Genomic DNA, 14,226 nt, shown 5'->3' with positions numbered 1-14,226 from the left:
CTGCACCCGCAGGCACCATCTAAGAACTCTGCGGTTTGCTGCAAGTCCTTCCTCAGGAATCCGACTGCCCAGCTCGACGAGAACCGGCTTCCCTGGCACCTCTGACCTCTAGCCACATCGTCAGCTCAGCTGAGATCTGTGGGTGCGACGAGACCGAGGGACCGGCCATCATCAAAACCTGCACGCTTTCTTAACCAGCACGACCACCGAAGGAATCCTCTGGTGAGTGCTCTGGGGTCCGAGAAGCCCCGACCCTGAGCAGCTCCAGCACCGAAGTGCAGCCTCCCAGCATCTCCACGATCTGCATGGGGCCCTTCTGCTCTTTGCTGTTCAGCACGTTGTCTGGTCACTAGCCGCTGGCTTGTGCCCTTCTTGACGACACCCGACAACCAACGCTGCTGGTCTGGTTGCTCCAGACTGGCCTTTGCTCCCTTCTGCGAGAGGAGCATCCCGGACCCTTCCTGGTCCACTCAAGACGCCATTTTAGGCCCACCACGTGGCCCTGAAATCTGCCAAGGCTTGTTGCCCCAATCCTGGGCCCAGCGACGCTGACAGCATCAACCTTCGTGGGACAGCTCGCACCTCCATCCTGGTCGCCAACAACGCCTCCTGGTCCGTGAGACTGCAGAGCCTAGCGTCGCCCACTCACCTGGTCGAGGTGACGATCATCCGGTGCCCTCCTGGTACCCTCTGACTACTGGCTAGTAGTACGAACTTGGTCCCCTCTGCTTTCAGGTATCATCGATCTCTGATCCAGGCTTGGATCTCTACGAACTATTCACCACTGGTCGCCGGCCAGCAACTCCTTCCTTCCGGCTCCTGACTCGTCAGCGAAGACCCCCGACGCCTGTAAGACTTGTGCAGCCGCAGCCCTCGTGGCTAGGTAACTTCGGCATTTCGGTGCCTGCATAGCCTCCTTACTTAAGGGTCCCGAGTCCCTCGCTTCCGACTTGCCTTATCGGGTCCGCCCGAGACCACTAAACTTGCTGTGCCCTCGGGCACTTGTTTAATTGTGCACTTGAAGTATTTTCCTAAGAGTTTTGTTCTGTGCTTAGTACCCTGTCCTCATAAAGAGTACAGGGCTGTTGTGATTCTAATAAATATACTGTTTATTTTCATAACATTTGTGTGGTGTCCTTTCACTTGGTGTTCAAGGGGTATGTGATGGTATAACAGCTGGCTTAACACGCCCTCTAGAGTTTAGCCCGAAGACTGCTCGTGTCCACGCTACTAGGATAGCTGGTCTAAGGTTGACTTACAACCACTCACCATAAGGGTCGTTTGGACCGATGCATAGTGGTCGCTAGAATAGAGAACGCTGCATATCAGGCCAACTTCTCACAGACACCACCTATTATTGTCCGCTATATGAATCCCCAGGTAGGTGAATGACTTTACCACATCAAGAGGACGACCACTCATGACAATTTTGGACTTGAAGCTACGATGTGGATTAAAAATCATGAGCTTCGTTTTAGACACATTCACCTCCAGACCGTGATCCACACAGAAGGTATCAAAGATGGTCAGTGCATGTTGTAAACCACTTGGGGTTTTGGATAAAATTAACGTGTCATCCGCGAACATTAAAATAGGAACTTTTACACCTGCAAGAGAAGGAGCATCCACTGACTGGGATAGCATGCGTGGGACAATACCGTTGATAAATAAGGATATCTATCTCTGGAAAGTGAAGAGTTACAGTTATAGTTATAATTCTGGCACAACTTACTTCACCAATATAAGAAGTAATCAATGTTATGTTTGTTGGGAGTGGTTTGTGGGACTTTGTATGTCAATTTGCAAACAATAGTGCAAGCTGAGACAGTGGCCCTGTAACACTCAAAAGCTTTTCTTCTGCTTGCATACCCTCAACAGACAATGCCTCTCCTTCTGATCCTGGTCTTCCACAATATGAGTTTGTGAGGACCAACTACAGGGTTGCTTATCTCCAATAAGAGCCTACACGAGTTTGTATATTCGGCAATCTGTCAAAAATAAAAAAAAGAAGAAAAGAAGAGAAAAAAAACATTAAATAATTACTAACTACCTCATCTCTACTGGCAAATCTGAACCACTATTGTTCCTTAGATCTTCAAATATTTGAGGCGACGCCCGAATGCCTCACAACAAGAACAAGTCTACTAAACAACTACTTTTTGCTGACGTACTTAAGCAATCACGTACTATATCTGAGAAGAGCTCTGCCTCAACACCATCTAATCAGTCTTATGCTACCACAGCCGCAATACCAGGGGACGCTATGGATCGCCTTTTCCAAGAACTTTGAACAATTAGCTGCTGTTTGACAGACATGGACATTAACATTTCCTCTTACATCAGAGACTAAATCCATAAGAGCAGACATAGTGCAATTTCATACTAAAACAGTAGGATTGGACCAACTCTTGACAGCGTCTGTCTGTGCAATAAAGATACTGCTTTGCTGGGAAGATCCTTCTCCTACTTAGCGGCCAAAACATGGAACTCTCTCCCCACCCACCTCCGCCTTACACAGATCCACCTCTCCTTCAGAAAGCAACTGAAAACTTGGATATTTGATAAATAAAGTACCCCACCTCCCCCAAGCGCCTTGAGACCCTCTGGGTGAGTAGTGCGCTATACAAATTACTGAACTTGAACTATACATATACACACATACATCTACAATTGCAGATCATGTGCACAAAGTAGAATGATTAATAAAACAGTAAGTTGAATGCTTGTTGAAGACGTTTTCAGGTCAGAACACAGTATGAATCCATGTGAGACTCAGCCTTCTATCCTTCCAAGGTAGGTAAACTATGTACCAACAAATTTGGTAATGGTAACACATGTGGCTTCTTGAGCTTAAAAACGAAAGAATTGCAGAATGCAGCATAATATATGTAACAAATATTAACCATGCATGACCTAAAACTGTAATATTTATTATTTTCAGTTTACAGTTAAAAAGGGCTGCAGGTCATGGAAGGCCTCACATGACTATAGAACTAAGCTACTGCTAAATTTGATGATGGGATTCCATACATATTTTTGTTTACTTTTTCTTGAGATGACAATATCTTGTGTTACTACCAGATCACTATCACTGTCCCTTAATAACAACACATCAGTTGGGGCTTCGATTATGTCCGATGAAGGGGATGAAGGTTTATTCCAGATGAGGAAGCACTGTTCCTTTGTTAGTAAACCCCTCACTCACCACCTAGTGGTGACTTGCTTCATCATCGGGGCCCACCCAAGTGGCCTAGCGTCACTTGGGTGTGCTTCAACACCCGAGTTGCAGTGGAGCAGGTAGTGAAGTGTGGGTTGTAAACAAAAAATAGTGTGAGTGTTAAAATTGTCCTGGTTAATGCTTTTATACAAATTTTAATAAAAAAGTAACTGGACAATATTAAAAAAGAAACGATGAGATAATAGTAGGGGAGTTACGGCCTACATATCTCGGCTATGTGTTGGTCGACATGTTTCTACCATAAGGGGCAATCCCCGGTATTCTTCAGGACCAAAACAAGGAAGTGGGAGGTGTGGGTCCCGTAAAAGACGCACCCTGTCCTAAATCCTTGGTCATCCAGAAGGAAAATATGCTTCTGGGCAGACACTCCTAAAATGTCATCCGAGCAGCAGCAGGTAGATGTAGGCGAACCGCCTTGCTCCGCGATCTGCAACTAATATGTTGCAACTAGCGAAGCACCTACCCCCTGCTTGATGAAATCCAACTGAAGTACTTCTCCAGTTTTTTATTTTGGCACCCTACATTTTAGGAGTGTCTGCCCAGAAGCATATTTTCCTTCTGGATGACCAAGGATTTAGGACAGGGTGCGTCTTTTAGGGGACCCACACCTCCCACTTCCTTGTTTTGGTCCTGAAGAATACCGGGGATTGCCCCTTATGGTAGAAACATGTCGACCAACACATAGCCGAGATATGTAGGCCGTAACTCCCCTACTATTATCTCATTGTTTCTTTTTTAATATTATCCAGTTACTTTTTTATTAAAATTTGTATAAAAGCATTAACCAGGACAATTTTAACACTCACACTATTTTTTGTTTACAACCCACACTTCACTACCTGCTCCACTGCAACTCAGGTGTTGAAGCACACCCAAGTGACGCTAGGCCACTTGGGTGGGCCCCGATGATGAAGCAAGTCACCACTAGGTGGTGAGTGAGGGGTTTACTAACAAAGGAACAGTGCTTCCTCATCTGGAATAAACCTTCATCCCCTTCATCGGGTAATACTCCTTCATTTGTTCTTTTCGAATCCTTGACCAGGGAATCAGGAGTATTCCCCGTCCAGTAACCGCAGACGCAAATCCTTACTCTCCACGTGTTCTTAAGCTTCGATTATGTCTTCTGTTGTGCTTGGGGCGTTGCTACTCCTGCTGTGTTCTGTGAATGGAATGAGATTAAATGAGCTTTCGCACCCAGCGCCACATTATGGCTAGCTTTCACGCAATGGAACTGTTAGGAAGAGAGTAGAATTAAAGAAGGCACTGTAAAATACATGATTAGGAAGAGAGTGGAGCCAGAGATGGCATTGTAAAATAAAAATGAGGCCTACCCAGCTCACATTGCCTTGGGAGGAGTAAAGTAAGAGCAAGATACTTTGAACAGGACTGAGTGACCCTGACAGCAGCCCCAGCCCACAAATACCTAGAGAGAGGTTAGTGGGGAAAGTCGACTGAAGCCCTTCAGACCAATGGGCATTGCTAGTATGGCAAATATCACCAATACTCTGGCAGCACTATCTGAACAACTAAGAAACTTAATAGCCCCTGACACAACGGATTCCACAGAAAACTCATAAAAATAATCCCCCCTTCCCAAATTAAAAATGCATCCTACATCTCTAGACAGCCAACAAACATTCTCTTCACATTTCCAAATCAGGATGCAAATTCTAAGATGAATGGCAATTCACCTTCAGGTACGAAGGCTAGGAAATGTATTGATATTGCGAAATACCCATTTTTAGGTTTCGCCTGCACAACGCTTGTGCTGAGTTAGTGAAATCTCTTGTAATTAATATATCTTAAAAGGGGGCTCTTATTATTTCCGAATTCCGAATTACTATATTAATTTACTTTTGAGTGGAACTTTTTATTTTGTGAATTCCCCTGGCTGCACGCATTTATGATACTTCTACTAAAGCTGTTCACACTGTTTAAGCCCCATTCACAGTCTAGATATGATCTTTTCCCACGAAAAAGGCAGACAGCGTCTAACATTATGCTGGAATGCTTGTTTTTTTATTACTTAGTTGTGTAAAGCAGATGAATTCGCCTTAGAACATTTGTGGCATTTCTTATTCATGCCTCAGTACCTTTCTTTGCACTTTGTAGGCATTATCAGATTGATTTTTTTTCCAACGCATTCTATTCAGCATTATGATCAAATTCTAAACGTAATGACACTGCATTTTAAAAATAAAGTTAATATACAAGAGTTGTGCTAGATCTTACTACTAAACAGGCAGCCACAAGTATAGTTACCGTGCAGACAACAGGGTCATGATTTGAATGGTGCAGCAAGTGCAGTGGCACTAACGCCAAAAGCTCTATGGACCCCACTAAACCCAGAATATTGTTAAATGTTACTACTAAACAAGACAGTCACCAGTGAATTTAGCTGGCAATAGGATCAAGATTTGAATGGTGCTGCAGGTGCAGTGGCAGCAGGGACAAAAGCTGGCATAACTCCTCTAAACACTAAATACTGCTAAAACCACTAAATGAGCTACCTTGCATGCACTAGGGTCACGGTTTTAATGGAGCAGCAGGTGCAGTGACACTGGGGTCCAAAGCTCTAGGAACTCCTCTAAACACTAAATATTGCAATATTTTACTACTAAACAGGCAGTCACAAATGCAGTTATCTTGCAGGCACTAAGGGCATGATTTAAAATGTGCAGCAGGTGCAGTGACACCAGGCCCAAATGTTGTCAGAACCCCTATAAACACAATATTTCTATTACATTATTTCCCTCTTTCATTTTTCAAAATGTTGCTATGACTTGCCTGCACTATACCCCTAGTAACAGCACAATATCTTGCCTTTTTGTACATAAACAAGTAATACCACTTTAGCAGACTTTCTGTAACTTATATTGTAAAACTACAACTTAGAAAAAAACAGCTTAATATTATTAATCACGTAGGCGAAACCTAACACATTCACCAATGCTTGTTCTAATCTCCATACCGTCACTTCACTTGCCAGACACACCATTTGAAGATTCACTTGCCAGTGCTGCACTATACAAATCTCATCACCCAATTGCCGACCTATAATAAGAAATGTGTTCGCTAATTTTGAGGAGCAATAGTAACGCTGAAAAATAAAATTTACAATAATAAATATCTTCAGAATTAATAATCAGACAGTTTCTAAGTTAGATATCTGCCTTCAAATTCATATAGTAAGTTTGCTAACATCAGCACCAAGCACTCATATCTTTGTGATCACTGTTTATATGGTATAGTAGTGTGAAACCTCCTGCAAAAAATGCAAAGGCGAGAAATCGTGTGTGCAAGTTTTGTTTACTAACGCACTATGGTACATTTAAAACTCGTCCTTGAACCAAAAGCAACAGATGCAATCTCTCGTCCGAAAGCTATAAAGCGCACGAAATGCCTAAGTCCACAACAATATGTAGGTACACACAAAAGACAGTAAACATTCACATACCTCGGTAAACACACACAAAACAACGCACCTTAATATCTTGCCTATACCGTTTATTATAGTACAATATAACTGCACCCCACACTAGAAACATTTGAACATATTCAGATACCATATTCACCAGAAAAAGTTGTTTACCTGCAGTCTAACACAGATCTATTTACAAAGCATCTAAAAAAATTAAAAATGGTGGGGGGGCATTGAATGCACGTCTGAATAGAAAAAAAACACTTCACACCGACTTCAGTGCTATTCGTTGTCCTACTTTCGCTGCCTGTCCTCAAACCCACTAAACCAAACGCTAAAATATGTCTAGATTTGGCTATCAGCATTTAATCTTGGTAGGGGCTTGTTTTGTTGGGGGACGGGGGACGGGGCTGCCAGACTATTGCCAATATACAATACAAAAAAGTGTCAAAAGGCACGCATTGGCATCGTAGTACCTGGTACTGAAGGGTCCTACTTCATCTGTGGGTGTGCTTTTTATTAAAGAACAGAAGGCCATTATTCACAGTGAAGCTATCTGACCCTTTGCTTCGATTGGAAGACAGACAGAGCCTCTCCCATTCAAGAAAACCACAAAGCCTACAATAATTTACACATACATGTTGCAGTCATGTGCTTGGAACTATAGAATTTCTATTGCATCTTATCTAACCATAAGATAAAAAAAGAGTCTTCTTTTGTATGACTACTAAAAACCGTAAAAGCGTTTGTGAGTGAACGTGTAAGTGATTTAACAGTTCACAGAAACAGTTCGAAGGACAGCAGTGTGGTTATCTTTTCAAAGTACGGTTTCTGCAGAACAGAAACAGCACCGCTCTATTTACATTTCATCCTGGGACCTTCGCGTCACGGAACTCTCTCGCATGGATAGAAATAGCTTTCAAGATGAAAATTTGAAAAAAAGAAGTTTACATTTATGTAGAATCAGGGACATAAGAGGGCTCGTCCTCTCCAGAAAGACTCCTAGCCTGAACACCTCAAGTATTAAAAATGATCTGCCAAAATAAGGTATGGTTCTGGTGTCTTACCATCCCAAAGATTGGCTAGAAGACTCCTGACACCAAAATAAATGTTCATTTATTTATTTATTTATAGTTTTATATAGCGCAAACTTGATCCCGAAGGATATCAGAGCGCTTTACAATTTGAGGCAAAAGTAACACATCAGAACCTTCGTCTAACTTGGGGAATATAATGGGCATTGAATCAACGAGTACAAACATAACAGCTCAATTTAACCTGAGTGCACCAGTAGGAATGGGCTATGCGATGGAGCAATAAGGGGAGTACATACAATAATCATATACAGGAATAATAACCAGTACACAAAACAATAATCGAAACAAGAGTCAAATGGGGAGTCTAAAAGGCATTGAATCAAATGTTGAACATCTAACAGATCATTTATACAAATGGGTGAAAGAAGAATGTGCTAAAAACATATTACTAACAACGATTGCTTTACCAAAGCACCAGTTAATCAACTCGAGGAAAAACAGTGAAATAATGCATTTTTCATGGCTCTGGGTAGTAAAGTTCAAAATAAAATTACCAAGCTCTGATTCAAGTCTAGAGAGAATGGCATTTTAGTAACCTCAATATGAAATGCATCCTTTTGTACTTTAATATATCGCTAGAATATTGATCACTTCATATAGGAGGGCTGTGGGCGCACACTGCCTCACACTGCAGCACTCAGTTTGCCCCGATGCATCATGATAAATGCAGTGCATGATAACACTTTCTTTGGCGTCAGACTTTAGTTTTTCACCCTTGTTGGTGCAGCAAGTGCTGTGTATCTCTAGACACGCGTTCAGGATAATTGTCCTTCAGTAGAGAGCAACACTTTTTTGGGGGTGCCTAGACATTGTGTGAAGCACCTTGTAACCATGTCACCGCGCATGACTGGCGTCAACACACCAGTGACCATGTGTTTTGACGCAGGGTCTGTGTGTGAACCTTTTCCACCAGGTTGAGCTGCCGATGTCGGTACTTCGATCTTTTGCAGGCATCTGTCCCAGTTGGATTTGACCCTTGCGAGGCTCTGTTCCTCGCTAGGGCGTCTGCTCTATCTGGACGTGCGAGCCGCATCCGAATGGTGTAGTTCGTTCCTTGATTTTGAGTCGATGTGGTGCCTCACTATCAACATTGTATGCGCATGGGCATGACTTTTTGTGTGGTGACATCAGGGCCAATATAGGCGCAGACGTGTTTGGTTGTGTTCGCTTTATCTTGGTCCGCTGCGGTGACGCTTTGTTCGGGCTTCACTCTGATTAAGTGGAAAACGGTACTGCGCATGGGCGCGTTTTCCACATTGCCTGTTTGTTTTGCTTAGGCGTTTAACTATCTGATTGGCCTGAATAAACAGTGCTGATTGGAGCGAACAGGCATCTGCACAGTTCTTTATGGCTACAGCTTCCCTCCTGGTCCGCCACTCCCCATAATCGCTCACGTCAGGAGATATACAAACACCGTTGTATCTGCCCAATAGGTGTAACGTCATCCATTACCGGCGCATGCACATCAGGAATCATTTACAGCGCTCTTCCTGGTCCGCAGCAGGCAATTTTTACCTGCGAGTCTATTCACATGCTCCTCTCTGGTCCGCCGCTTTTCTATTCACGCAAAGAGGAGTTGTTCTAATTTTGAAACCAGAGTGCTCTCTGCAGTCCAACATATGCGAGGTCCGTAAATGCTTTCCTATTGGTTATTTTGGTCTTTAAAAGCCTCCTCACTGCTCCATGTCGGTACCTCCCCCTTGGCTTAGGAACAGGCCAGAGGTACCGACGGACAGGTGAGGCAGCGCATCCAGCAGGGCTCTTTCTCCAACGCACACCCTCTGCTGGGCTTACTCCTCAATGCTGAATGGTGCCATTACGTTCCTGTTTAATAAGTCTTCTAATGAAGATGGTTTTTGTCTTTTTCTGTGCAGCTCTACACTGACTGCACTACTTTATCAACATATTGCTAATGTTGGATGATGATAACACCTGATGGTGGCCCTCCAGGGTGCTGCCCCTTGCAGTTCTCAGAACCAATACCTGGGTTAGTTAATTTTGAATTAAAAGACTAGTAGGGTTTGACCTAATTAGGCATCCATTATGTTTTTATTCACCATAGAGCGGGGCCCCATTTCCTGAGCAGTGGCCAGGAGAGGCGAGGCTTTCTCCCAAGATTAATTGGGTGAGTAAAACCAAAGTTCAAATTGTAATAAATCTATCACTATAATGACTTTTAGCTAAGATAACATGTGGCGCAATAACTGACTGTGTCTTTGTCCTACCTGTTTGTTACTAGTATGTATTTGTGTATACTCCTTTTTAGGAAAGATTCCTCAATATTTGTGAACCAGACATCCCCCGTATGAAATTCTATGCACATCTACTACAAACGTGTGAAACTGAGAAACACACGATATTTTACTCTGCCACAGGCACTACACCCTCCCAAATCACAATAAAGTACTTCACCCACACAAACGTTTGTACTGCTCGTAGCCCTTGAAATGAAAAAAAACCTGTATCCATGTTAACGTCATCAACCTCCAATAAAGCAGTGAATCTATTAAGAACCCCATTAAGCTTGTAATTGAGTCCTTACAGAATCATTTTACTCCTCTTTTCCATGCCCACCCTTACAATGAAGCAACTCACCCTCCTAACATCCTTAAAATAAAATCACCAAATTCACAAAACGTCCTTGGCCAACAAGACATTTCATTAGCCTCCACATAACACCAAATTTCCAAGTGAATAGGATCTATTGGGAACAACGACTCTTAGTTTATTCAATTTGACAAAAACATTTCCAATATATTTTGCTGAAAATAACCTCTCCTATTAAATAATGCCAAACCTGAGTTGCCTCGGGCTGAAAAGGGGGTAGAGAGGAGGAAGGTCTCCTGTACTTATGTTAATGCTGCTTTGGAGCCAGTATAGGCTTTACTTAAAGGAACAATCTGTATCATCACGGTGACAAAAAAGTATTTTTTTTTAGAGATACTGTAATGTTACCAGTTGAGTTCTGATATAGGCCCTTTAAATGTAAACATAAAATTAGTCTGACTGTGTCCTACTAAAAATATAGATTTTGAAATCCCTTGCTTTATCTTAGATGCGGAATAGTTTTACACATTTTGCAACTATGTGCAAACCATTTTCAAATAACAATACAGTTGGGCAGCCATGGGGCCACAGATTTTAGTGCAGGTTGGTTCATTGGGAATAATGACGTTCATTTATGATAATAAAAGACTCCAGCCAGTGACAAAAAGCAGTGTACACAGGCGTCTGTGGACTTCACATAAACCAACAGGGATTTCGACTGCAACAGACAGCATTTCCCAAAGCTTGACTTGCAATTGTTTTTAAATCTGGCCTAGACACACATTTAGCCTCTTGTCAGGTTAATATATATATATATATATATATATATATATACACACACACACACACACACACACACATATACATATACACACAGGATTTTTGGGGTAAGATCTTTTAAATATTTCGGTGTATTCAAGTGCAATTTGCAATTTGCTTCCACCCACCACAGCTTCTATATAGCATGTGGCAATGGGTCCGTTCATTTCACCCACTGACTCACTTTGTGAATTACAGCATTTGCTCTCACCCACATGCACCCTATGGCTAGAAAGTAGTCCACTAGTAGGTCATTCTCTGTTTTCATGTCTTATCATTTCACTTTTTTGTTTATTTCTGCAAAACACCTGTAACTTGTTTTGCAAACATGTGCACATCAGCTTTAAGAGACAGAAGAGTTCACTTTGTATTACTTTTACGCATACACGTTGTTTGCAACAAAAATAAATAATAACAAAAAGACAGCCTTGACATAGCCAAACATATTGGATCGGTCAAGAATTGTTCATTTAAGAGATGTGTTGTGTTTCATAACCAATTCTGTGTAGATAAAACGACAAGATTGTTACAGAATACTGTATTCTTTTTGGCTATTTCTTAGAGCCCTCTCCTGCCCACTACACTCAATATCACACTTCGAAATATGTATTGCACTCTGTACACTAAATAAATCCTTTTCTCCCTTCAGTAGTAACCGTCCTAATAAAGTCTTCTAACGGACACTCTTAAATTAACAAAATGTTATCCCAGAGAGTAAAAAAAACACAGAAAGAGCCTTGGTCCTGGTATAGTTCTTGAGCATCCCATCAAGTCCCGAAACGCCCTATACAGCCCACAATTGGCCCAATAAAGCATCTCCGCTTCCCAACACCTCGGAAGACCGACATGACAAGGGGAGGAGCCACTTGTGTCAGGGGAGGGACATCCCATGACGTCCAGGACCGTACACAAGGTCCTGGTGACACTAGTACGGTGGACACCAGTTCCGTCAAACACCGTAACCGAACCCCGTCGCCTCTGGATTCGGGTACTCGTAAACGGACACCCCTTAACTCACCTGCGCTGCCCTGTGGCGCCTGTGCAGCCTCCTCCCCGAAGAGAAGCCTGAAGTCCAGCTCTTCGCTGCCACCTCGCTCGGCGGTGGTCATTGGGGGTGGCGGGGCACGTCCCCCGGGCCGGCTCAGGCACTCATGGTGGTCTCCTCGCGCTGTCTCCCGTCCAGGTTCCCTGCCAAAGCCTACCCAGTTATCCCTACAACTTTCGCCGCAGCCGCTACCGTTCTCCGACTCCAGACCCTAGAGCCCCGCCCACCTGCCACAAACGCTCTACTTTCCCTCCCGCCTCCTCCAATGGGATGCTAGTACGCGGTAACACAGAACCGCCCACCTGCTACCGACACACTACTTTCCTCCTGCTTTTTCTCATTGGTCGCCTGCGATACCCGGGCCATGCCCACCTGTCCAGTACATCCTCATTTCCCTCTCGTCCCTTATCGTTGGGCACGCTCACCGTTTACGTCACCGCCCCAGTCCGGGCCATGGGCCCGCCCTTCTGTCAGTGCATATCTCGTACCCGCCGTGCGTATCCTGTTGGTAGCTCCGCTCCTCCAGCTGTACGTCAGCAGGCCCTGTGCAGTATCCACCCCGCCTACTACTCCTGTAAACCGACTTCAAGCGCTCATCTCTATTCAGTAGCAGCCGAAACAGAACTTGTGTAGACACGCCCTGCTTCCGAGCCTCTCTTACACCGCACCCATTGATACAGAAGAAGGACAAATATTTAACGCATGAAAACTGAAGAAAGATATCAAAAGCCTGTGCCTGCACGTTGAAGTAATAATAACCACAAAGAAACCTACAAGCTAAGACTTAAAAGGGAAAGACCGAAGCGAAAGCAGACACAGATATAAGGAACACAAAAAAAATTGGTAATCATGTTGAAAAATCACCACGTTCTGTCGATTTCTTAATTGAATACTTTCTCCCTTTGTAAATATAGCTGCTAAGGTTCTTGTTAGAATTGGGGGTCTCTAGTTGGCACAGGTAGGTACTTGTGACAAGTAGGGACCCTCTCCTCTAGTCAGGGTAAGGGGGTACACTCCTACAATAACCCCCTGCTCACCCCTTGGTAGCTTGGCACGAGCAGACAGGCTTATCTAAGAGGCAGTGTGTAAAGTATTTGTGAACACATACAGTAATTAAGTGACAACACTACAAATGGACACCACACTGGTAGTATATCAAAAATAGTTAGCTTTTATATAAAGACTTCGCACAAGACCAAATAACGACAAAAATAATCCACAATACTATCAGCAATAAAGAGTTCTTGTTAAAATGCTTATTCTTATAGTTCTGTGTGATTCGTACCCTTTGTCCTGCTCTCACTGTGATAAAAAGAACACAAAGAGTCTAACAAGCGCAGCCGACGCTTCGGTCCGATGCGTTCAGAATGTGGTGCGAGTCGTACACAGTACCTTTTCTTGATGCGTCCGGCACGGACGGCGCGATGTAAAAAGAAAGCGTTCTACGGTGCGTTGTCCTCCTGTCACGGTGCGAGCTCCGGCTCGTGGACGTTGTCTGTGCGGGTCGTTGAAATCAGAGCTGCGATGATTGACGGGACGGTGCTTGGTGCTGTGCGTTCAGTTTACGTTGCGTCGTACGAGCCGTACCTTGGGACCTGGCTTCCATGAACGCGGTGCCAATCAGGCAGTGCGACGCGGACGTGCAAAGCGTACCCAACTCTGGTGCGATTGTAGATTAGAAATCAGAGGCAATGGACGTGTCTTTCCGACCAGGGTGATTCGATGAGGGAAAGCGTTGTACGCTGCGTTGTCTGCCAGTCACGGTGCGAGCTTCGGCTCGTTGACGTCGTTGGTACGGGTCTTTGGGCGCAGAGCCGTGTTGATTGAGGCAGATGGGCTTGGTACGGTGCTTTGCAGGACACAAGTCAATCGTACGAGGCATATGCAGCTCCCTGCCTCGGCGGCCACGGAAAACAGCGGTTCCAGCAGCTCTGCACGAGGCGGGTGAAGTCCACTGGTCCTGAGACTTCGTTCAGGGGGCAAGCTCTCTTACAAGCCCTTGGAGATCTTTGCACAAGTGAAAATAAAGTCTTTAAGTCTTTCTCCTCTCCTTCAGCAG

At 44.0% G+C, this 14,226-nt stretch overlaps 1 protein-coding gene across 1 annotated transcript in view; it reads right to left on the bottom strand.

Annotated features, from left to right (window-relative positions):
• Positions 1-12,410, bottom strand: part of NFATC3 (nuclear factor of activated T cells 3) — a 1,100,962-nt gene extending 1,088,552 nt beyond the window's left edge. The window contains exon 1 of the mRNA XM_086945198.1: positions 12,141-12,410. Within this exon, the coding sequence (XP_086801324.1) occupies positions 12,141-12,231 (91 nt within the window). The 5' untranslated portion in view covers positions 12,232-12,410. The remainder of the gene's footprint in view (positions 1-12,140) is intronic.
• Between the last annotated feature and the right edge of the window lie 1,816 nt (positions 12,411-14,226).

Source organism: Lissotriton vulgaris, chromosome 12 (genome assembly GCF_964263255.1).
Source record: "Lissotriton vulgaris chromosome 12, aLisVul1.2, whole genome shotgun sequence".
Lineage (NCBI taxonomy): Eukaryota > Metazoa > Chordata > Amphibia > Caudata > Salamandridae > Lissotriton > Lissotriton vulgaris.
Note: the sequence above shows the minus strand (reverse complement) of the source record. Positions and strands in the feature narration are given on the sequence as shown.